Source organism: Macaca mulatta, chromosome 14 (assembly GCF_049350105.2).
Source record: "Macaca mulatta isolate MMU2019108-1 chromosome 14, T2T-MMU8v2.0, whole genome shotgun sequence".
In the NCBI taxonomy this organism is placed as follows: Eukaryota; Metazoa; Chordata; class Mammalia; order Primates; family Cercopithecidae; genus Macaca; species Macaca mulatta.
This window is the reverse complement of record NC_133419.1, coordinates 14,379,813-14,406,077: the sequence shown is the minus strand read 5'-3', so window position 1 is coordinate 14,406,077 and position 26,265 is coordinate 14,379,813. Positions and strand designations below refer to the sequence as shown.

At 36.9% G+C, this 26,265-nt stretch overlaps 1 protein-coding gene and 1 long non-coding RNA gene across 2 annotated transcripts; one reads left to right on the top strand and one right to left on the bottom strand.

Annotated features, from left to right (window-relative positions):
• The first annotated feature begins 3,135 nt into the window (after positions 1-3,135).
• Positions 3,136-18,310, top strand: LOC144334506 (uncharacterized). Its single transcript, XR_013404465.1, has 2 exons — positions 3,136-3,236; positions 16,336-18,310. It is a non-coding gene; the product is annotated as an uncharacterized LOC144334506 (long non-coding RNA).
• LOC699410 (olfactory receptor 5A1-like) lies at positions 4,975-16,153 on the bottom strand. The gene is made up of 3 exons (XM_077964771.1): positions 16,088-16,153; positions 15,857-15,992; positions 4,975-5,909 (listed from the first exon to the last, which is right to left on the bottom strand). The coding sequence occupies exons 1-3, from the start codon at positions 16,151-16,153 to the stop codon at positions 4,975-4,977; spliced, it is 1,137 nt and encodes a 378-aa protein (XP_077820897.1).
• Positions 18,311-26,265: the final 7,955 nt, after the last annotated feature.

The following is a 26,265-nucleotide window of genomic DNA, read 5'->3' as shown; positions in this document are numbered from 1 at the left end:
CACAATGCAAGAATTCCACAATGCAATCACAAGTATTAAGAGCAGCATAAACCAAGCTGAAGAAAGAATCTCAGAACTTGATGCTGGTTCTCTGAAATAAGACAGTCAGACACACACACACACAAAAAAGAAATGAACAAAGCCTCCAAGAAGTATGGGTCATGTAAAGAGGCCAAATCTACAAGTAATTGGCATCCCTGAAAGGGAGGGGAAGAAAGAAAATAACTTGGAAAATATATTCTAGAATATTGTCCATGAAAATATCCCCAAACTTGCTAGAGAGGACAACAGTCAAATTCAGTAAATACAGAGAAGTCCTGCAAGATTCTACACAAGAAGATAATCACCAAGATACATAATCATTATATTTTCCAAGGTCAAAATAAAAGAATGTTAAAGGCAGCTAGAAAGAAAAGGTGAGTCATCTATAAAGGGATCCCCATCAGGCTGACAGCAGACCTCTCCACTGGTACCCTACAAGCCAGAACAGATTGGGATTTTATCTTCAACATTCTTAAAGAAAATAATCTTCAACCAAGAATTTCGTATCCAGCCACACTAAGCTCCTAAGTGAAGGAATAATACAATCCTTATCAGATAAGCAAATGTTAAGGAACTTCATTACCACCGGACCTGCCTTACAAGATCTTGAAAGCAGCAGTAAATATAGAGAGGAAAAACTGCTACCAGCTAATACAAAAACACAGTTAAACACAGAGACCAGTGTCACTATAAAGCAACCACACAAACAAGTAAAAATAATAACCAGCTGATGGCGCAATGACAGAATCAAATGCACACATATCAATATTAACCTTGAATGTAAATGGGCTAAATCCCCCACTAAAAAGGCACAGAGTGGCAAGTGGGATTAAAAAGCAAGACCCAGTGGTATGCTGTCTTCAACAGACCCATCTCACATGTAAGACACACATAGGCTCAAAATAAAGGGAAGGAGAAACTTCCATGGCTTCTTTGTTACTGCTGTTGCCAAATGTCACAGACAGAAAGAACCAAAATTGTGAAAATTTCTATTCTAACCAATTAATGTACGAACTACATGAAATACCAATCAAAATCACAACATACTTGCTTTTAGAAACTAAAAGTTGATTATGAAATTAATACAGAAAAGAGCAAAGTATATCCAAGGTATTCTGCCCTTACAAATATCAATGTATTCAGAAGCTATATAAGTGACATAAGCAAGATGGCGAGTCAGGGATCTCAACCCTCATCACCCACAGAAAACAATTGGACAGCTATCTGTGCATGAAAATTGCTCTAGGAAGGCTCTGGAGTCCAGTTAAGAAGCTGCAGCAACACAGTGAAGACAAGAGAGTGAACATGTTAGTCAGAATTCTCCAGAGAGACAAAACCAGTAGGATACATCAGAGGAGTTCCTGAACTCCTTAAAATTGTTGGGAAAATATTTTGTATATATACATTTTTTTTGATGAAAGGTTTACATCATTTGGATTCACAAGAAGGACCATGAGATAACCACTGTGATAGCTCTAGGCTGTTCTCTTGTAGGCTTTTTCTTTTCACATGTCTATGTGTTATCTACACAGAGTTTGGTTCTTTTAATATTTGTGTGTATGTTGAGTATTCTTTGTTCTTTTAAACAAAGGTAAGACTAGACTTTCTCTGAATATGCTATTTTGCAACTAGTATTTTTTCCCACCAAAGATGGCCTTCCAGATCAGCACATAAGTATAAACATTTTTAATGTTTGCATAGTGTCCCTGCTTAATATTACATAGAGTAACTGGGTCATAATTATTTAATCAGTACTCAAAAACATAGTATGAGTGCAAAAAATGTTCACTAATTTGGACAGAAAGATTGTGTTATGGCAAGTTAGGAGAAACAGGATATGTGAAAGTGAAGATTTCAGAGGAACCTCTACAGGTCACCATCTTAGGGGAAAAAAGACAAAATAAGGATTGGTAAACTGTAGAATATTTAAATTTGTTACCACCAAAGCTAAAAGTACAATTTGTGCAGAAGGAGTTACTGATGTAGCTAAGGCTATCCTACATCTATGCTCCAGCTTCCAGGACTCCTCCCTATGCCAGAGATATTAAAATAACAGAGCAAACAACAACAACCTACAAATAAAGGAAGTAAAATAAATCATAATACAAGGCAAGGCCACATGTAGTCTAGCTAAGCCCATCTTGAGGGAAGGTCCAGGGAAAAATTTGGAAAAAATTATAGGACAGGCAACAGATAAAGGTATGAAGTCATAAAAGAAAGAATTTGAGCAACATATTAAAGAGCAATACTGGTAACGGCCCTGGGTGTGCCTGCCTACCAGACACCCAATCTTGCAAGATCGACATTAAAAGTCTTGCTTCCATTGTTCTTTGTGTCTCCAAGTCCATTCTTTGACTTTCAATGGGTGAATGTGTTTCTTGCAATCACTTTCTAAAGAAGGCATAAATGAATATTGCCGCCATTTTCGAGCCTCTGTCCCTGTGATCCACCTCTAGCCTACACGCCTTGTTCTGACCAAACAGAAAAGAAGGTTGAATGCCAGGGAATAAAAAAGCATGGTGGACTTCCATTCCAAGATGGCTGAATGGGAACAGCTCTGGTCTGCAGCTCCCAGCGTGACTGATGCACAAGATGGGTGATTTCTGCATTTCCAACTGAGGTACCTGGTTCATCTCATTGGGAATGGTTAGACAGTGGGTGCAGCCCATGGAGGGTTAGCCAACGCAGGGCAGGGCATCACCTTGCCTGGGAAGTGCAAGGGGTTGGGGGATTTCCCTTTCCTAGCCAAGGGAAGCCATGACCGACTGTACCTGGAAAAATGGGAAACTCCCACCTAAATACTGCACTTTTCCAATGGTCTTAGCAAACAGCACATCAGGAGATTATATCCCGCACCTGACTCAGTGGGTCCATGCCCAAGGAGCCTTGTTCACTCTAGTGCAGCAGTCTGAGATTGACCTGCGAGGCAGCAGCCTGGCTGGAGGAGGGGCGTCCATCATTGCTGAGGCTTGAGTAGGTAAACAAAGCAGCTGGGGAAGCTCAAACTGGGTGGAGCTGACCACAGCTCACCCAGGCCAGCTGCCTGTGTTGACTCCACCTTGGGGGCAGGGTGTAGCTGAACAAAAGGCAGCAATTTCAGCAAAGTCTCAATTTCGGGTGGAGAACCTGAGGCCAGAGAAACTAAGGGATTGTCCCAAGATAGCATAGCTTGCTGGTAATACAGCTTGAAAACAGTAAGTTAAATATATGTACATATTTGTATTTCTGTGGTATCACTTATAATATCTCCTTTTTCATTTCTAATTGTCTTTATTTGGGTCTTCTGTCTTCTTTTCTTGGTTAGTCTCACTAACGGTTTATCAATTTTTGTTTATTATTTTTAAAACCAAATTTTTGTTTCATTTATCCTTTATATTGTTTTGGGGTCGCTATTTCATTTAGTTCTGCTATAATTGTTGTTATTTCTTTATTTCTGCTAATTTTGAATTTGATTTGATCTTGCTTTTCCAGTTCCTTATTTAGAATTGTTATTTTCTCTTGCTGAGTTGATATTTTTGTTTCATTTATCCTTTATATTGTTTTTGGTCTCTATTTCATTTGGTTCTGCTATAATCATTGTTGTTTCTTTATTTCTGCTAATTTTGAATTTGGTTTGATCTTGCTTTTCTAGTCCCTTATTTAGAATTGTTATTTTCCCTTGCTGAGTTGATACCTTTATCATTATATAATTGCCTTCTTTATCCTTTTTATTGTTTTTAATTTAAAGCCTGTTTTATCTAATTATAGCTAATTCTGCTTGCTCTTGGTTTCCGTTTGTGTGAAATATCTGTTTCCACTGCTTTACTTGCAGTCTGTATGTGTCTTTACAGATAAGATGAGTTTCTTGTAGACAGCTTATGGTTAAGTCATGTTTTTTTAACCCATCTTACCAATGTATACCTTTTAAATGTGGTGTTTAGTTCTTTTATGTTCAAGGTTAGTATTTATAGGTGACGTTTTGTTCCTGTCATCTTATTAATTGTTGTCTAGTTATTTTATACATTCTCTTTTCTCTATTTTTTTCACTGTGCGTTTCTGGTTTTGTGGAATTCTGTAGTGTTGTCATTTGATTCCTGTCACTCCCTCCTTTGTATTATTGCATTACCAATGAGTTTTATGTTTGTGTGTTTTCATGATGGTAAATACCATTCTTTTGCTTTCAAGTTTAGGAATCCTTTCATCATTTCTTCTGTTTCCTATCTAGTCGTGGCAAATTCTACCAGCATTTGCTTGTCTGGGAAAGAGCATTTCTCCTGAAGCTTAATTCTTGCTGTATATAGAATTCTTGGCTACTAGTTTGCTTTTTTTCTTTCAACACTTGGAATATGTCATTTCACTACCTTCTTACTGGCAAAGTTTCTGCTGATAAGTCTGCTGTTAATTCTGAAGTAGTTTCCTTTGTAGGTGACTAGATGTTTTTCTCTTGCCAATTTTAGAATTTGTTCATTCATTTGATTTTAGACAGTCTAATAATAATATGCTGTGGCAAACTCATTTAGGTGTTGACTTTTCTGGGGATCACTGAGCCTCTTTTGTTCAGATGTCTAAATTTCTTGATAGACTTGGGAGGTTTTTATACATTGTTTCATTAATAGGTTTCCTGACCTTTTTTCCTCGGGAATACCAATAATTTATTATTTCAGTCATTTTAGATAGTCTCAAAAGTCTTGAAGGCTTTGTTTATTCTTTTTTATTTTTGTCTTACTATATTATATTTTTAAAACCTATCTTTAAGTTCTGATTCTTCCTTCTGTTTAGTCTGTTGTTGAAGCTTTCAAATGTATTCTTGCAATAAAGTTTTCAGTTCCAGGAAGTAAAGTTTGTACTTCTTCTCTCTACTAGCTATTCTTGTGACATATAAAGAATCACTTACATATTCTTATTTCTATCTTCCTTACAGAAATAGCAATATCTACCCAAATGTTGTTCTTACTAATGTAAATGTGTTGCCTCATTTATCACCCTCTTGAGGGCCTCTTTGATTTCCTTGTTCCTCAAACTATAGATCAGAGGGTTTAACATGGGGACAAGGACAACAGAGAATACTGAGAGCACCTTGTCCTGCCTCATGGGGTGGCTAGAGCTAGGATGCATGTATACAGAAATGGTTGTGCCATAGAAGAGAGCCACAGCAGCCAGGTGGGAGGCACAGGTATTGAAGGCCTTGGCACGACCTTTGGTTGATGGTATTTTCAGCATGGAAGCTACAATGAAACCGTAGGACAAAAGGATAACAAACAAAGAGCCCAACCCAACAAAAGTAGCTACCAGAAAAAGAATCATTTGGCTGATAAAGGGGTTGGAGCGAGACAAGGAAATAATCTGAAATATGTTACAGAAGAAATCTTGAATGACATTTGGCCCACAGTAGTAGAGATTAAAGCAAGGGACTGTATGAACTAAGCTACTAAGGAATCCACTCCGATAGATTCCAGCTACCATTTTCCAACAGATACCAGGGACTATGATGGCTGAGTACTGCAGGGGGCTGCCAATGGGCACACGTCTGTCACAGGCCATGAAGACCAAGAGGCAGCACTCAGCCAGACTCATCCAGGCCCCCAAAAAATACTGAGTGGCACAGGCAAGGAAGGAAATTGTTTTCTTGTCTTTTAAGAAGTCTGAAAGCATCCTTGGGCTGATGGTAGAAGAATAGCAGATATCTATAAATGACAGGAAACTGAGAAAAAAGTACATGAGTGTGTGCAGGTGAGAGTCTATTCTGATGAGGATGATAAGACCCATGTTCCAAATCAGGGTCACATGGTAAATCACCAGGAAGACTGGAAAGAGGATGAGCTGCAGCTCTTTTTCATCTGAGAGTCCCAGCAGAACAAACATGGCCACAGAGGTGTGGTTTCCACTCACTTACATGGATCCTCTTGGTGCCATCTGCTGAGAAAGAGGAATGAGAAGGAAATGGGTTTATTCCCAGAAAAGAAAAAGAAACACTATTTTTTTCAGTCATGAAGCTGGCTAAATATAAAACCTTGAATCATCAATGTTGAGTTAATTTTTGTCTTTCATATATACAATCATGAAACTTTACTGAAAAATTTTTAGATAACTATCATGCTGTCTTTGGGGACAAAGATAGTAAATAAGCATAATTAGTATGATACCACCTAAAATGTCTTAATTTCTGTGTTCCTGTTTTACAAATACATGAGACTTTGAAGATATGCTAAATTAAGAAAATTATGTCATTTCTCTATACAGTTGACCCTTGAACAACATGGATTTGAACTATGTAGCTCCACTTATACATGAATTTCTTTTCAATAAGTACAGTGGAAAATATTTTAGAGATCTGCAACAATTTGAAAAAACTTCACAAATAAACTACATAACCTAGAAATATAAAAAATACTAAGACAAAGTTAGGTATGTCACAACCACATAAAATATATACAGATATCAGTCTATTTTATCATTTGTTATCATAAAATATACAAAGATCTATTATAAAAAGTTAATTTTTAAAAATGTATAATGAACAGAAATTTATTGACTCACAGTTCTGGAGGCTAGGAATTCTAAGATCAAGGGGCTAACATCTGTCAAGGGCCTTCTTGCTGTGTCATACCATGACAGAAGAGCAAAGAGAGGGCAAGAAAGAGAGTAAAAGAGGGCCAAGTTCCCCCTTTTATAATGAACTCTCTCCCTTGATAATGGCATTAATCCATTCTCTCCACCTTCATGGCCTAATCACGTTTCATTGGGCCTCATCTCCTAATACTGCTGTAAAAAGTTAAAATTTATCAAAACTTACATACACAGACACTTAACCATTCATGGTGCCATTCACAAATGAGAGAAATATAAACAAACATAAAGATTCAGTATTAAGTCATAACTGTATATAATTAACTGTGGTACATACTGTACTGCTGTAATAATTTTGAAACTACCTCCTGTTGCTATTGCAGTGAGCTCAAGTGTTGAAAGTATCTGCTTAAAGTGCTTTGTGAGGCTAGTTATCCTCACATGGGAACTACATCTCTCCAAAAAAATGTGTATAGCAGTAAAAAGTTATCTCACACGGTTCTCAGATATTTTTCATTGTGCTTAGTACAGTATCATAAACCTTGAGTAACACCATGGAAGCAATACAAAGTGCTACTAGTGATGCTGGAAGTGCTCCCAAGAAGCAGAAAAATAGTCACGACATCACAAGAAAAAATTGAATTGTTTGATATATATCACAGATAGGTCTGCAGCTTCAATTGCCTGCCATTATAAGATAAATGAATCCAGCACAAGGACCATTGTAAACAAAAGTAAAGGAAATTCATGAAGCTATCACTGCAGCTACTCCGGGGGGTAGAAAACCCTTGTACTTTTTGTGAAATACCTTTTTATCTCATACTGAAAATGTAACTTTTATGTGGGTACAGGATTGCTATACAGAAGGCATACCTACAGACTCTAATATGATTCCAGAAAAAGTGAAGTCATTATATGACAGCTTAAAGCCAAAGAAAAGTGAAGAATCTAAAGCTGGAGAATTTAATGCTAGTAAAGAATGACTGGATAATTTTCAAAAGAGGTTTGGCTTTTAAAGTGTCAAGATAACAGGAAAAGCAACTTCTGCCGACCAAGAGAAGCAGATGAATTTCCAGACACCATTAAGAAAAAAGTCATTAAACAGAAAAGATACCTGCCTGAAGAGATTTTTGATGAAGACAAAAGTGCCCTATTCTGGGGGGCTGGAAAATGCCACAAAGGACATTTATTAATAAAGAAGAGAAGCAAGTATCAGGAGAGGCTAACGTGACTGTTTTGTGCAAATGCAGTTCAGTTTACGATCAGGACTGCCCTTATCTATAAAGCTGCTAACTCCCGAGCCTTGAAGGGAAAAGATAAACACCAGCTGCCAGTCTTTCAGTTGTACAACAAGAAGGTGTGGATAATGAGAATGCTTTTTCTGGACTAGTTCCAGAATGGATGCTTTGTGAAGTCAGGAAGTACCTTGCCAGTAAGGGACCTCCTTTAAAAAAAAATATTTTGATATTGGACAATGCCCCTGACAACCCAGAACCCCATGAGTTCAACACCAACAGCATCAAAGTGGTCAACTTGCACTCAAAAACAATGTCTCTAATTGAGCCTCTAGATCAGGGGGTCACAGTGACCTTTAAGTCTCATTACTCACGATACTCTATGAAAAGATTGTCAACACTATAGAAAAGAACCCTAACAGAGAGGACATTATGAAAGTTTGGAAGAATTACATCGTTGAAGATGCCGTCGTTGTTACAAAAAAAAACTGGAAGCCATCCAGTCCCAACCAATACATTCCTGCTAGAGAAAACGGTGTCCAGCCATTGTGCTTTACTTCACAGGATTTATGACAGAGCCAACCAAGAAAATCATGAAAGAAACTGTGGACATCTAATGATAGTGAGGGGGGTTTCAAGATATGAATCTCAGAGAAATTCAAAAGCTAATGAACACAAACATCAGAGGAATTAACAAAAAACAGCTTGATGGAGATGAGTGCTTCCAGACAAGTGCCAGATAATGTAGAAGAAGCATTGCCAGAAGACATACTGACATTAGACAATCAGGGAGAAGGATTCCAATTACTCAAGACTGCTTTTGACTTCCTTTATGACACGGACCCTTCTATGATACGAGCCTTAAACTAAAGCAAATGGTATAGGGTTTGACACCATATAGAAACATTTTTAAAGAAATGAAAAGGGGAAAAAGTCAGGCAGAAATTATGATTTATTTTCATAAAGTTACACTGAGTGAGGCTGCCACTCCTGTCTTCCCCTCCATTTCCTCCTCCTCTTCTACTTCTGCTACCCCTGAGACAGCAAGACCAATCTCTCCTCTTACTCTTCCTTCTCAGCCTACACAAGTCAGTATTTCTAAAAACCCCTATGCAACATCAAGACAATGGAGATAAAGGTCATTATGATGATCTATTTCATCATAGTAAATATTTTATTTTGAATGAATAGTAAGTACTTTATTTTCCTTATTAAATTCTTAATAATGTTTTCCTTTAGCTTACTTTGTTGTAAAAATACAGTATAAAATACATGTAATATTTTAAAATGTGTTAATTGACTATTTATATTCTTGGTAAGGCTTCCAGTTAACAGTAGGCTATTATAATACAAGTTTTGTGGCAATCTAAAGTCATACGCAAATTTTTGACTCCACAGGGAGTCAGTGCCCCTAGCCCTTGCATTTTTCAAAGATAAACTGTATGGTGAAATAGGATGACTCTGTTCAAGCATGACTCCACTATTCACCCAGTGCTTCAAGAAGACCTTGGATCATCCTGGGCATCATATGTAGAATGAAGTACTTTTTTTGCCAGTTTTTAAGTTTCTTTTATATATATATATATACACACTTTAAGTTCTAGGGTACATGAGCACAAGGTGCAGGTTTGTTACATATGTATACATGTGCCATGTTGGTGTGCTGCACCCATTAACTTGTCATTTACATTAGGTATATCTCCTAACGCTGCCCCTCCCCCCTCCCCCCACCCCACAATAGGCCCCAGTGTGTGATGTTCCCATTCCTGTATCCAAGTGTTCTCATTGTTCAATTTCCACCTATGAGTCAGAACATGCGGTGTTTGGTTTTCTGTCCTTATGGTAGTTTGCTCAGAATGATGGTTTCCAGCTTCATCCATGTCCCTACAAAGGACATGAACTCATCCTTTTTGATAGCTGCATAGTATTCCATGGTGTATATGTGCCACATTTTCTTAATCCAGTGTATCACTGATGGACATTTGGGTTGGTTCCAAGTCTTTGCTATTGTGAATAGTGCTGCAATAAACATACGTGTGCATGTATCTCTATAGTAGCATGATTTATAATCCTTTGGGTATATATCCAGTAATGGGATGGCTGGGTCAAATAGTATTTCTAGTTCTAGATCCTTCAGGAATTGCCACACTGTCTTCCACAATGGTTGAACTAGTTTACAGTCCCACCAACAGTGTAAAAGTGTTCCTATTTCTCCACATCCTCTCCAGCACCTGTTGTTTCCTAATATTTTAATGATCGCCATTCTAACTGGTGTGAGATGATATCTCATTATGGTTTTGATTTGCATTTCTCTGATGGCCAGTGATGATGAGCATTTTTTCATGTGTCTCTTGGCTGCATAAATGTCTTCTTTTGAGAAGCATCTGTTCATATTCTTTGCCCACTTTTTGATGGGGTTGTTTGTTTTTTTCTTGTAAACTTGAGTTCTTTGTAGATTCTGAATATTAGGCCTTTGTCAGATGAATAGATTACAAAAATTTTCTCCCATTCTGTAGGTTACCTGTTCACTCTGATGGTAGTTTCTTTTGCTGTGCAGAAGCTCTTTAGTTTAGTTAGATCTCATTTGTCAATTTTGGCTTCTGTTGCCATTGCTTTTGGTGTTTTAGACATGAAGTCCTTGCCCATGCCTGTGTCCTGAATGGTATTGTCTAGGTTTTCTTCTGGTTTTTTTTGGTTTTAGGTCTAACGTTTAAGTCTTTAATCCATCTTGAATTAATTTTTGTATAAGGAGTAAGGAAGGTATCCAGTTTTAGCTTTCTACATATGGCTAGGCAGTTTTCCCAGCACCATTTATTAAATAAGGAATTCTTTCTCCATTTCTTGTTTTCGTCAAGTTTGTCAAAGATCAGATGGTTGTAGATGTGTGGTATTATTTCTGAAGGCTCTGTTCTGTTCCATTGGTTCATATCTCTGTTTTGGTACCAGTACCATTCTGCTTTGGTTACTGTAGCCTTGTAGTATAGTTTGAAGTCAGGTAGCATGATGCCTCCAGCTCTGTTCTTTTGGCTTAGGATTGTCTTGGCATTGCAGGCTCTTTCTTGGTTCCATATGAATTTTAAAGTAGTTTTTTCCAATTCTGTGAAGAAAGTCATTGGTAGCTTGATGGGGATGGCATTGAATCTATAAATTACCTTGGGCAGTATGGCCATTTTCACAATATTGATTCTTCCTATCCATGAGCATGGTATGTTCTTCCATTTGTGTGTGTCCTCTTATATTTCATTGAGCAGTGGTTCGTAGTTCTCCTTGAAGAGGTCTTTCACATCCTTGTAAATTGGGTTCCTAGGTATTTTATTCTCTTTGAAGCAATTGTGAATGGGAGTTCACTCATGATTTGGCTCTCTGTTTGTCTGTTATTGGTGTATAAGAATGCTTGTAATTTTTGCACATTAATTTTGTATCCTGAGACTTTGCTGAGGTTGCTTATCAACTTAAGGAGATTTGGGGCAGAGACGATGGGGTTTTCTAAATATACAATCATGTTATCTGCAAACAGGGACAATTTGACTTCCTCTTTTCCTAATTGAATACCCTTTATTTCTTTCTCTTGCCTGATTGTCCTGGCCAGAACTTCCAACACTATGTTGAATAGGAGTGGTGAGAGAGGGCATCCCTGTCTTGTGCCAGTTTTCAAAGGGAAAGCTTCCAGTTTTTGCCCATTCAGTATGATATTGGCTGTGGGTTTCTCGTAAATAGCTCTTATTATTTTGAGATACATCCCATCAATACCAAATTTATTGAGAGTCTTTAGCATGAACGACTGTTGAATTTTGTCAAAGGCCTTTTCTGCATCTATTGAGATAATCATGTGGGTTTTGTCTTTGGTTCTGTTTATACGGATTACATTAATGGATTTGCATATGTTGAACCAGCCTTGCATCCCAGGGATGAAGCCCACTTGATCATGGTGGATAAGCTTTTTGATGTGCTGCTGGATTCAGTTTGCCTGTATTTTATTGAGGATATTTGCATCGATGTTCATCAGGGATATTGGTCTAAAATTCTCTTTTTTTGTTGTGTCTCTGCCAGGCTTTGGTATCAGGATGATGCTGGCCTCATAAAATGAGTTAGGGAGGATTCCCTCTTTTTCTATTGATTGGAATAGTTTCAGAAGGAATGGTACCAGCTCCTCTTTGTACCTCTGGTAAAATTTGGCTGTGAATCTGTCTGGTCCTGGACTTTTTTTGGTTGGTAGGCTATTATTTATTGCCTCAATTTCAGAGCCCGTTATTGGTCTATTCAGCAATTCAACTTCTTCCTGGTTTAGACTTGGGAGAGTGTATGTGTCCAGGAATTTATCCATTTCTTCTAGGTTTTCTAGTTTATTTGTGTAGAGGTGTTTATAGTATTCTCTGATGGTACTTTTTATTTCTGTGGGATCGGTGGTGATATCCCCTTTATCATTTTTTATTACATCTATTTGTTCTCTCTTTTCTTCTTTATTAGTCTTGCTAGTAGTCAATCAATTTTGTTGCTCTTTAAAAAAAAAAAAAAAAAAAAAACAGCTCCTGGATGCATTGATTTTTTGAAGGGCTTTTTGTGTCTCTATCTCCTTCAGTTCTGCTGTGACCTTAGTTATTTCTTGCCTTCTGCTAGCTTTTGAATGTGTTTGCTCTTGCTTCTCTAGTTCTTTTCATTGTGATGTTAGGGTGTCAGTTTTAGATCTTTCCTTCTTTCTCTTGTGGGCATTTAGTGCTATAAATGTCCCTCTACACACTGCTTTAAATGTGTCCCAGAGATTCTGCTATGTTGGGTCTTTGTTCTCACTGGTTTCAAAGAACATCTGTATTTCTGCCTTCATTTCGTTATGTACCCAGTAGTCATTCAGGAGCAGGTTGCTCAGTTTCCATGTAGTTGAGTGGTTTTGAGTGAGTTTCTAATCCTGAGTTCTAGTTTGATTGCACTGTGGTCTGAGAGACAGTTTGTTATAATTTCTGTTTCACCTGTGAAGTCACTTTTGGTAAAGTTTAAAAGCCAGAAATATTGGCCATTTGGCCTAGCAAAAGTAGGATAACAAGAAACATAAAAGGACTTTTATTTTTAAGAACATTGTGGTTAAAATCAGCTTAATTAAATGCAGATATCCAAGCTATACATACACTTAAAAAGTCTTTATGTTTTTTCTCTTTTTGAATCTTGTTTTCCTGGAAAAACGGTTTTTTTCTTCTCAGTTGACTGAATTATTTCTACATTTTGCCTTCTTGCTGTTCTTGATGCCCACACAAGAAAGCTTCAGATAGTTTCTAAGTTTCCATTCTGGGAAAAAACCTCTCTTTTCCTCATGGAATCCTGGGAATTGAAAGCAGATAGATCTCTCAAAATCTAAGGCTCTGTTTGATTTTACATTATGTTACCTGACTTTTTTTTACTTTTGTGGTATCAGGTATTACTTTGCATTATGAGAGAACATTGATGTGTAATAATTAAGTAGGAGGTATACTTTTAGGGATGTTTAATGGCAGGTATGGGGGAGATACTCAACTCTTTGCATGTTTGGATTAGAGAAGCATGCTCTTGGTCACCTACAAGGTATAGAACTATCCCTACCCCACACTGAGAAATAAGACTTCCATGGGAGATGGGCTGATTCCCTCTTTTTTGGGATCGAGGATCTGATATAAAAATGAGACTCTTAATTTTGGGAATCTGTTTTTCCCTTCCAGCTGTGTCTGCTTATTAGGCCCTAGAAATTGCATATTTGCCTAGCCATTTTCCTCCATGGACTCCACCTTGAAGCCAGTAATCCAACTAAGAAACTTAAATACTGGCAAATGAAAAATCTTACAACCACTAGATCATCTTTCTTTCTCTGCATTTATATGTGTTGTGTGTGTGATATTTATGCAAAAGAGCTCAAATTAATTGGCTTAAAGAAAAAAGGCACTTAAATCAAATATTCTGTCAGAAAAATTAAAATGAATGCCTTTTAGTTCATGTGACTTTAGTAATCTTTGGGAAATAAAGACAGTTTTAAAGATTATTGGTAAAATAAAAATGTCTTCAAAATTTAGACATTTGATCTAAAGTAGATCAAGTATTAGGTTTGCTAAATGCTTTAAGGTCATAAACTGCTTCTCTGACATTTGAAAATTGTTTAATTTACCTACCTTGGAGCCATTAGACTCTAGATAAGACCTGGGGATGTGTGCAATTAGCCATGCCGCTTAGTTATGCAAAGAAGGTTATAAACAAAAGAGATTTCAGGTAAGAAAGGATCTTGTATGGTAAGTTATTGTCCTAAAGTAAAATGACTGTTTGTTTAAAAGAAGGGATGTTTAGGACAAGTCAGAAAGTCCAAGCATGTCGTAGATGGTCTGTATAAGTCATGAAAAGGAATTTATTCCAGAAATGTTGTACAATTTACCGTTTATTAGGCCTCTTAAATGCTTCATAAAATGCCACTATGACTCATAACTATACAACTTTCCTGCTTTACAGCTAAGTAAGGCCTGGGGACATGTGGTGTTAGCCATGCCCCCTAGCTATGCTGGAAAGAGTCAGACTTTATCTGCATTTCTGACTGGTGTCCCAGGCTTCACACCCACTGCATAATTAAAACTGCTTACTAACAAGGCTTTTCACCACAAGTAAAAGTTGCTAAGAGTTAACAATATAGCATATATTTGAGACTACTGAACAAACAATTCTATACACAAGGGGTGAAACAAAAGTAGAATATACTTTTGGTAAAAGATTATAACAAGGCATGGGAATATGGATTCCTTGCCTAAGTTTAGAGGGTAAAAGATTGTTTTAAGTGAGATAGGAAAAACCTAAAGGTTTGAAGAAGTTGTGAAAGGTTTATAAAAAATTAATCGTAAAAGAGATTCTGTGTGTGAATATATTGGCTAAAGTTAAAGGGGTATTATTCAGTTTTTTTGTAAATTGAACATTGGAATAAAAGCACAACCTGCTTTTCTTAGAGCACTGAGCTGCTTTTTAACCAATTTGTAAACAGTCATAAAGTATTTATCAGAATCACACCTTATGGTCAAACTAATTAAGATTAAATAGATTTGTTTATAAACTTTTATTAAAAATTGAGGTTGACATTAATAGTACACTAATGCAAGGGTGAAATTTGGCTTTCTCTCTTAAACAAAATTTCATGTAATATTAATAAAAGAATAATGAAAGATTTTTGTTTGCCTTTTGAGTAAACTACAGGAAAAAGATGGAAAAGACAAGAAACAGATTGTTTTGAAAGCTAAATCTTGCTTCTATCAATGAGTAATGGTTTTTGCCTTTTTAAAATTTTTGAGTTATGACTTTGCTAACTCAAAAATGAATGACTTATGGTGATCTGGAATTCTATTTCATAATATCAAATATTGTAAACCTTTAACATATTTGATAAATGTCCCAAAATCAAATTTCTGCTTCAAAATTAAGTTTTTTTAACCTCTAACTTTGTGATGTTACAGAGGGCCCCTGAAGAATCCAAAAGAAAGATAAACAGAATTATCTGACATGTTAAGTTACATGGGAAGCATTGTCAAAATAAAAAATAATGTTTAACTTCCTTTGGGTTATATTTAGTGAATGATATTAATATATGTTCCAAAATTGTATGGTATTTCTAAAATTCTAATGTGTCTGAGTATATGCTATTAATCACAATTACGGTTATTATGTGTAGTTATTGAAGACCACAGAAATAACCTAATTTCTTTGTCAATTATGTCTTTCACTGTGACTATTTAAGCTCATTTCCATAGTTAATTGCTTGATGCTGATGCCGTTTTTGAAAACTTCACAAGTGTGCAAAACCCTAGAATATGGTGTCTTTTAGGAGGTTCATGAAAGGATGGAAAAGACCCTGAAAAGCACTATTGAATACAGGTTTCTGGCTGCTAACCCAAGTGAACAAAAATTAATTGAATACCAAGAAAGTACTTTGCCAGATAAATCAGCCAATACTGAAATTGTTTAGATATGCGATTTGAACAAACTCCATGATCTATGTCAAATTACCTACAATAACCCATCAGTTATCAGTGCTATGCACCTACATTTGAGAAACAACTGGTATTCAAGAGGACTAAATTCAATGATAATCTTGGACTTATGGAGAACAAGGATGTCACCTTGTCCTTCCTGAGTCCTTAAAGCTTTTGTTATTAAGAGTTCTGCATTCCATGACTCATCCTGAAAAAGATAAAATAATCCAAATTAAATACATATTGGTGTGGTGACTTCTAAATTGCTAAAATATTTTGTGACCAATGTTTGGTTTGTCAAACCCATATTCCTTGGAAGATAATCAAAGCTTCAGGTACATTTGGCTGGCTGATGGACCATTTAAACATATATAGAAAGACTTCATTCAATAGTCATTTTCAATGCATGTTTTCCAGTTGAATAAAAGCTTTCCCATGCAGGAGGTCTGATGTTATAACAGTATATTTTTATGTCACAGTATATTCTCACCAGGTAAAGAAAGATTTTTATGATTTACTGACTGGGAACAATCAACCTCTTCACAATATAGAACCTGAAGATTGGATCTTCTGAAAACATCAGAAAAAGACTGCCCTTGCCATCCACACTGCAGCAAACTTTGAAACCTTGAACCTTGGGTTAATAATCTCACAACTGAGAAAGGTCCCTCCACACTCTTGGAACTTTACATGCATTGGAACCCTTAAAGTAACACTAACTGGGAAGCTTCTCCTCAGAAGAAGATGGCATCCTTGATGTGAACAGCTTCTCCTGAGATCATGGATCAAGACATCTGTACTATAATGATACTTATTTTTGAATATTTTCCTTGCTTATGCCTCCATGAACAATAGAAGTGACTAGGGGGTCAGTTGTGTGCATTCATGGGGTATATTTTTATTTGTAAAGGATTTTGGCAGCCAGTCTTTTACATGGATAACTTTATACCTTGACAGAAAAAAGATAAAGGCCCCAATGTAGGTGAGAAATTTTCATGGTACATACATTGCCCCATAATCAGTCAGAAATGGAACATTGGTTCAATCCTCCTAACCTACATCATGGGCTAAAGAGAACATTGCCAGGAGGCCTTCACTCTTCTAGAAGGGCACCAATTGTTAAGTCCTTTTTCCCATGGTTTGAAGTAAAAAAGGAAATGGTTAGAAATGTATCCCTCATGATAGGCTCTACAAAAGATTCTACTGTAAAGGCTATCACTACACAACAGACTTTACATTCTCTTGTGAAAGTTATGCTAAATAGTAGAATTGCTCAGATTACTTACTGGCTAAACAGAAGTATCTGTGCAGCTGCTGGCATTTGTGGTCTATGGAGAAATACCCCAAATGTAGATGATAGAGATTCAGCTGTAGGGGATTAATGAAGAGACTGCTTGCTTAAGTGAGTGAACTCTAGCTAATTCTTTGATCTACTTGATTTCAGGTAGTTTGGTTTATGGGGACTCTGAGAAATAAGCATACTCCAAAATCTTGGTATTGTCCTCCTGATAGTCATAATAGCAGTCTCCCTGGTGGGCTATGTTCTCTCAAAAGTTTTCAATGTTTGCATGCAGCCATCTCTGGAATGTCTCTTCAACTGGAATGATAAGAGCTGACAGAAATGTGTGACCATGAGGACACTGTAACCTATGAATGACATGCTGAGACCAGAAACCAAAACTGATGGTAACTGAGAGTGGAGCTAAGGCCCTAAGTTTTGTCACACTCTCACCTACATGAGAACCTGACCAAAAAGGGGGACTTTTTAAACAGAATTATGGGAGCCATTGTTTTTGACTGAGCTCATGCAGTAGGCCCCAAGAAACCAGACCAAACCAAAATGGAGTCACTCATGCTAAATGTGACATAATCAAACTAAGACTTTAAGGAAACACGTAGATCCTACAACAGACAAGGTTTTGTTGCTGTTTTGTTTTGTTTTGTTTTGTTTTGTTTTTTCATGTAAACAGGACATTCCAGCATAAGGGGGAACCCTCTACTGAGTCCTTGTTGCTACTTTGTAAAACCTACTCTTTTATTTTTTCCCAGTGGGTTTCAATACCAAATAAGTACATTTACAACAGTGATAGTGACATCAATGACTAAAGTTTCAGTCAATCTTTCAAAATTGAGAAGATAACCAAAAGGGGGGAATTATTAAATCAATTTTGGCCTAAAGCTGCCTCCTAACATATTTTAAGTTCAGCCTAAAGATTTTTCTGTAAATTGTGAACTATGAAGGGTGGAGGTGTAAATAGACCATAGCCCACACTTGTGCCAATCACTGAGTTTTGGCCAATCAAGTATAGCCAACTGTTCAAACCATGTTCAAATAAGGCAAACGCTGATATGTAACCAATCTAGTTGTTTCTATATCTCACTTTTGTTTTCTGTAGGTCAATTTCCTTTCCTTGTTCATAAATCTTCTTCCGCCACATGACTGTGCTGAAGTCTCTGAGCCTACTCTGGCTCAAGAAGCAGCCCAATTAATGAATTGTTCATTGCTCAATTAAACTGTTTTAAATTTAATTTGGCTGAAGTTTTTATTTTATCAGGAGTCAAGGAGGAAGAACTGAATAAAGTGGGCAGGAAAGTTTGAAAAGATAAATAATATTCAGCCACCCCCACCTGCCAAGCATGAACACTTTCACCTCCTTCCTCCCTGCCTTACTAGCTCTTTATCTTCCGTCTCCAGATTGAATAGGAAGAGATGAAATCCTTGTTTTCTAGCCCAAGACACTAACAGGGATTAAGCCTATGTCATTTGCTCTTTAAAGTCTGACTTTTCTTTCAGAACACACTGGACATTATATGGGAAGAAAACTTAGGGACTGGGCTATGGAGAAGACCAAAGAGTCTGCTGCAATATATTAGCAAATAAATTCTCCTCATACTTCTAACATGAATTTAGTCTTTGCTTTATCCCATCCAATCTTCCTGTTAGAAATTTTACTTAGCTGTATATAACGAGATAAAATGTTTGAAATATCATGTAGCTTTCTACCTAATATTCTTTTCCCCCTATCTCTAATCATTTCTTTTCTCCCAGGCAGGTAGGTTGTTAGATTCTCAAGCCTCAGAGAAAAAATTTGACAGCAAAAGGCAGTTGAATTAGAAGTGATAAGACCAAAATCATGAGTGAGTCTTCAGAATGGCTTACAGACAAAGCCTGAGACACATCACAACCTTCACCCAGGTTAGGAGACACCAAAAGCAGAGAGCCTCTAACTTTGTTTTGTTCCAGGTCTTGGTTGGCAGGCAGAAACTTAAGAAAACAGGGTCGTGGGGGCTTCCAAGTAGACATGTGAGTGGTGCAGTTTCCTGTGCAATATTCAGGATGGGAGAAACGGAACAATCTCCATCTAACCAAGGGTGGCTTATCAGAGTTATCGGACCTAATAAATCTTGAGGATAGGAATAAACAGAAATCAGCAGCAACTCGTTTGTGATTTAACAGCTGGTATCTGATGAAACAATAGATATTTTCAGAGTTGCTAGTATGGTGAGATCAAGGATCAGATGCCCCCAATACTCTGACATCATTCAAGTTCTACAGAACTTAGACATAAACCTGAGGGATGGAGAAGAAAAGGAACTTGAATTGATTTTTTTCCCTCAGTGGAGGAAAAAGGAGAGCATAAAGTAAAAATAGAGTTATGGAATGATGATGAAAATTACATTTCTTGAATACCAGAATTTGTAGGTTGTCAAAATCCCTTGAGTGCTTATATAAGTATTATCATTTTCCAGGTGCATTATAATAGACCAACTGACTATACCTCAATTTATTTAACCATTTTCTTCTATTTTTGTTTTAAGCCACAATGTTTTGTAGTAATTCCCTGTACAGTAATAGGCAATTAACATCCCAAGAATTTAGACAACTTATTCAAAATGAGTCCTATTTTTGTGATTCTTGGTATATATTACAAAATTAATTTTAGACTCAGGAATCTTTTATTTTAATGGCAGAAAAAAAGAACTTAAACTGAATGAAGCATTAAAGTGAATCTTTTAGCTCATAAAACAGAGGTATTCAGAGAAAATTTGATCCACTGGCTCAAACAGTATTACCAAATATCCAATTTCATTTATTCAGTTTAGTATGCCTTATGCAGGAATTGTGCCATCCTGTGGCAAATTTTCCTAGTAGTAGCATAATTCTTGTACAAGTTCCAGATCTCATGGTCTCACCTCATGTCATCCTAAAGAAGACAGCATCTCTCTGGTAGATACCACAGATGAAAGATTTCTTCCCAGATGCCTAGCAAGGATCTCCTTGCATTTTTCTGGCTTTGATGGGCTATATTGCCCACTTCTACTCCAAGCTAGTTGTTACAGCTTTTGGGTGATATTTGCTGATTGCTGATTGGCTTAAATCAGGATTTATGTCTAAACCCAGAATTGGAACCAAACTTACTCTATGACAGCTGAGAACAGAAAAGGACATATTTCCCCACTGTAAACAAACAAACAAAAAAAATCAGGATACTCCTCTGAGAAAGAATGATTATGGCATATAAATAAATAAACAAATAATCACTGACTTTTGAAACAACTCTCAATGTAATAAATGTAAATTACACATAGTTACAGTTTTAAAAGTCAAGTTAATTTTAATACTTAAAATGAAAAGCAGTTCTGGTTCTATCCTCATTCTTGCTCCTGATATGGCACCCTGTTCTTGTTTGAAGGACACAATATCTTCTTTAATCTGAGTGTATTAATTTTTGAATTTTTTTCCTATTCTTATAGCCCTTGGATTGTCTTTTTGTCATTGGGTTCCTTTTTTCTGTTTGTTTTAAGGCTCTGTCTCGTGGTCCTTGAGTATGCTTTCAAATTGCAGAATGAACACTAAAAAAACAAGATCTGAAGCTTGGTGTTCATGGTCAGAGATAGTCTTCCGGCAGACTTTCTGCTAGGTGATCTGGCAGCAACTTCACAATTGCTGAGATGGACCCCTCCTGTAAGCATCAGTAGTTATGTTCCCTTGGGCAGGATTTTCTCTACATAGAAATTCAGTCTTTTGCCTAGAAGATATCAACCCAGTTAGGAGTGTTCCAAACGTTGAATGAGTGAATGGAATAAGTGCATGGTGAACAGAGGAGCTCAAACCGAGGAAATCTCCCTTTTCACGATGCAGATGTTATTGTAAATGCCTCTTTTTTCAACATTCCTCCTTAGCTATGTCTGATAGCTCTGAGCCCACAGTCCCTGGTTCAGTTCTCCAGAGAACAAACTTCCGGTCTTCTGACAGAGTTAGGGAGGGATGGTTAGGGGAAGGTTGCTGGATACAAGAAGAAGGGAGGGGATGGTCCAGGAATCCAGTTGTTTCTTAATAGATTTTCAACCAAACTGCCAGTTCTAAGCCTCACCCACCCTGTGCAGGTTCCTAGTGGTTTCTGTTTCTGATCCTTTCTGAGATCGTGCAATCAAATGGCTTCTTCCCTATTCTTCCACCCTAGCCCGTCCAAAACCCATAGCTTTCTGATTTATTTATTCTGAGTTGGTTGCCTCTCATACATCTGCTTTCTACCTTCCAACTCTTGTCACCACTTCTCCTATTCTCTACATTCTGGTGGTTTTATAATTTAAAAACAAAAAAACAAAAACAAAAACCTTTATTGTCATTTAAGTGGGCTCCAGGAAGAAGTAAAGACAAAAGTGTGGATTTAGCCTAAATGTTTAACCAAATATCACCACAACTATATTTTCAAAATGTTGAAATCATTTTATATTTTCCCTAGAAATAAGTGACAGTATACTATCACTCACCGTATTTTCCCCCATATTCAGATAATGCAATTTTTAAATTATTTTAATATTTGTTTTGGGCTGATATTTTATTAGGTAGAAAAATTGCTTTAATTTTCCTTTGTTACCTTTGAAATAGAACCTTTTGTTCATATGTTTATATTTTTAAGCAGATTAATTTAATTCTAATTTCTATTGCCTCTGCTTATTAAAACGTAAACAGTTTACACTGTTATACCAATTTCTGTAGCCTACTGATTGCTCATAAAAACATGTTTTAATATTCCTAAGGCCTTATTCCTGAGTAGTAAACATATATACATATATGTGTGTAGATTAAAGATATGAGGAAACCACATTTTGCTTTCATTCTAAAAGTATAATTAAATCATAGTTTTAAAAATTAAATTGCAATCTGTCAAATTTGACTGAAAAACTGAGAAATTCTGTATCCTCAACATAGAATCTGAAATAAATAACTTTATTAACATACTTTAATTGATCTAAAAAACAAGGCCGATCAACACATAATTTTGATTTGCACTATAAAAAGCTAATTATTTCTGAAACAAAAAAGAATATATGTTGTTACAATATAATATAGCATAAAAATTAGATAGTCTTGATAACCATATTTCCCCCAGAAGAAGTCTACTGAGAACTTACCTGCCACATAAATTATTTGTTTTATTTTTTATCAAGTACTTTTAGGAACTTTGCTGAATGTAAGTGATAGGGTAATTTTGACTCAGTAGGAGCCCAAATACTAAGATTTGTTTGTTCTAAAATACAAATGTTTATTCATTCATTCAACAAATATTGAATAAACAGATGCTGGGACCTCAACAGTCTTATTGTCAATGACAGAAGCCTAGGTGTCTGAGAGTGTACAGCATACAGTTCATCTTCCCTTCCTCTTTAGAACCCGAAAAAGGCAGGTAGGTAATAATGTCACAGAAAAATTTGCTGAAGTGAATGATATGGTTTGGCTGTGTACCCATCCAAATGTCATCTTAAATTGTAGCTCCCATAGTTATCTCATTTTGTGGCAGGGACCTGGTGGGAGATAATTGAATCATGGGAGCAGTTTGCCCCATACTGTTCTCATGGTAGTGAATAAGTGTCACAAGATCTGATGGCTGTATAAGGGGTTTCCCCTTTTGCTTGGCCCTCATTCTTCTCTTGTCTGCTGCCATGTAAGATGTGCCTTTCACCTTCCACCAGGATCGTGAGTGAGGCTTCCCCCAGCCATGTGGAACTGTGAGTCTATTAAACCTCTTTCTTTTGTAAATTGCCCAGTCTTGGGTATGTCTTTATCAGCAGCTTGAAAACAGACTAATACAGTGGGACTCCTACAAGACGAAAGCTGCCTTTCAAGAATAGAGAAGAGATACTATCAAACTCAGCTTTAGGGACATATGCTGAACACAAAAAAGAAGGGGAAAAAAAAGATTAAAATGATTATTTTAATATTCTTTAATTGACTTTAATTCTTTAATTGACTTTATCATTCCACATTGTAAATACATATCAAAACATCACATTGTACCCCAAAAATATATATAATTATGATCTGTCAATTAAAATAATACAATTTTTTAAGTGTAATGGTGAGTTACAGTTCATTGTAATTGTAAAATAAAAGTAAATCAAACATCAATCAGCCATAAAAAGGAACAAAATCATTTCTTTTGCAAGGACATGGATGGAGTTGGAAGCCATTATCCTCAGTAAACTAATGCAGGAACAGAAACCAAACACTGCATGCTCTCACTTACAAATGGGAGCTGAATGATGAGAAGACATGAACACATGGAGGGAAACAACACACACTGGGGCCTGTCAGGGTCGGGAGGGAGAGCATCAGGAAGAATAACTAACAGATGCTGGGCTTAATACCTAGGGGATAGGATGACCTCTGCAGCAAGCCACCATGGCACATGTTTACCTATGTAAAACCTGCACATGTATCCTGGAACTTAAAATAAAAGCTGGAAAAAAAAGTGATGAGGAGGACTCTCCAAGTAGGTAACTACTTTCCAGGTAGGACTCAATGGGAGAGGGTTCTTGGGAACCTTCAGGTTATTCCTGCTGCTTGGCGGGGGGAGGTGGAGGAGGAGCTGAAGGGGGAGGAATGAAATCAACCACAAAAATAAAATGTATGTAAAGTTTAAAAAAAGAAACATAAAACCACATGATAAAGTTATTTCTTTTTGAAATGTTATTACAAATAGTTTGTAATGTTAAAACATAGGAAGAGGTTTTAAAAAATGGGAAATCAAATGAATAAAGAAGGCCAAAGTCCTAATAAAAAGATGCTTAAGTTGCTAAAGCAAGAAAATCTCATGCATCACCTGCTGTTGGAAAACTACCAGGGATGGCACGTATGATGAAAAACAATTCCAGAGCCTTTCAAGATCTGAAAGCCACAGACATTGAAGGTGTTAAACAGAGAAGGAATACCTGCTTTGCCTTCTGGTGTCTACAAGAAAACCAGAAGTGTCTGCAAGAAAAAAAAGTGACATTTATACAAGTAGCACAGACAATACAGGCAATTGTCAGTAGTATCTCTCACAGGGCACATGAAATGTGGAGAGGGAAGACTAGATTGGTGCAGGACTTCTCAGAACCCACATCTTCTTGATGACTCTCCCAGGACACCTCCCCCTGCAGCTCAGCCCCAGATGGAGTCTCACTGCCAATCCTGCCAGGCTACATACATAGCTTTCAGTTGTTAGGAAATGAGCTATGAGTTTCAGTGTTGTGTCTGACTTATAGGCTTTTCTCCTTCTAAACCATGCGGAGCAATTTGGCTTCTTAAGAATTTCTTAAGATCAAAGCAACCCAGCCTCTTGTTGCATAAGAAACATGTTTTATTAGAACAAACAAGAATATGCCATACAATATCAAAGTGATACTTTATGCATACCAATTTTTCTATGCATGCTCACATTTAAGTCTAGTTTGACATCATAGTTCTCTTTCAGAAGAACTTGGCTTTGAGCGCAAGATGAATTCTCTGTTTTTCTATGAGGTCTCCCTGGGTCCCAGCTGCTGGTTTATTTATAGAATGTGGTCCCACCCAAAGTGTGTGGTTAGTCTCTTCAACTAGATAGTGCCAGCCATTTGGTCTGGCAACTCTGAAGAGAGATGCTGCTATATCTAGTTTGTAAAAGTTCCAAGCCATGCATGCAAGAGATTAGTGTCACTATTTCTTTGCTTGTAGGAAAGAGTGAACTCTCATCCCTGGCCAGGCCCATAAGCATTATTGCATATAGGAGGTCTTAACCAGCATAAGGAGAGAAAGAAGCACAAGAAGAGAGAGGGTGGAATAAAGTCAGTGAAGGTTGATATAAACAGCTGGCTTATCATCCCCAGTGGGTTTGAAAAATGTTACAAACATGGGGATAAGTCACCAGGAAATCAGGGAGGTAGTCACAGATCAAGCTAGTGGGAGAATGTGCTGGTATACATGGCGTATCTCCTTACATACAAGGTAGTCAGGTTGCCCCTGCTTACTTTTATGTCAGGGAGATCCAGATTCATTATCTGGACACAAGCAAGTGAAATGCAAATGATTCCTCATTTCTGTGGATGATCACAGAATAGGCAAGCTCTAGGTTTGTGAAGGTTTAAGACTAGAAACATGAGACTATTCATCTTTAGAAAAATGTTAAGCATCTCATCAGAGCTCCTTTAATGCATCACTCATTAATTCATGAGTGTGCATAATTATATGTACCTACAAAGAAAAAAAAAAGTAGGTGAATGCTGTTGGTGCCTAGGACAACAACAAGGTGTCTACGAAACTCTAAAACTTAAACCATAAAATCAGCCCGTGGTTTCACTATGCACTCTCTGTGTGTAAATTGTGTAACAGAAGCATTTTACAGAAAAAAATATATATTTCTTAGACTAAAAGTAGGAAAAGCTGTAAGTTCATCAATCTATAAGTATTGATTAGAAGGGAGGACAGTCATCTTGGAAGAGAGGAAAAGGAATGCTTGGGGAGAAAATTTGGTGGTGCCCTTGCCCAGGGCCTCAGCCGATCTGGACCCTCTAGCTGGGTGTATCAGTTACTGATCCACTTTATCCGCTTTGCTGTGATCCCTTTCTCTCCAAATAGACTTTTCATTGTAATTTGTCTTTCTATATGGCTTCCTGACAGATGGAGAATTGTGCCACTGGCACAAGTTCAAGCTTGGCAGCTTTGTTCTCCACTGAAAATTAAATCTGTCATTCTGGCTTATACAGCTAGCTGTTCTGAGCTTTGTTAACTTCAGTCCATCTGGAAAAGATTTTTGGAAGTTGCAAACATGAGTGCCACACCCTGGATGATGGTAATTTTACTAAAGTGAATTCTATCTCCAGCTGACTAGCCCTCCCAGGAAAGAGTTTTACCTCCTCCTCCTTCAAATGGCTATAAAATGCCTGATTCCTTAAGGGCCCAAAATATTCTGTTTAATGTATGTCTGATTATAAGCCCCATAATAAATACACTTGTTTAGGAAACATTCAACATGTAGCTTACTGTAAACCCCAAAACATTCAAGTCTTACAACCAATCTCCATCTTATGCAATAGAATTAATCACTATTAATAAGACTTACATTCTTCTTGGTAGTTTGGCCAACTGCAAAAGTACCTTATATCTTCTCAGTGCAATGAGAAAATTACCATTCCTGGTAGATATATATGTGATTGAACAAGAAAAAGTTTTATGAAGA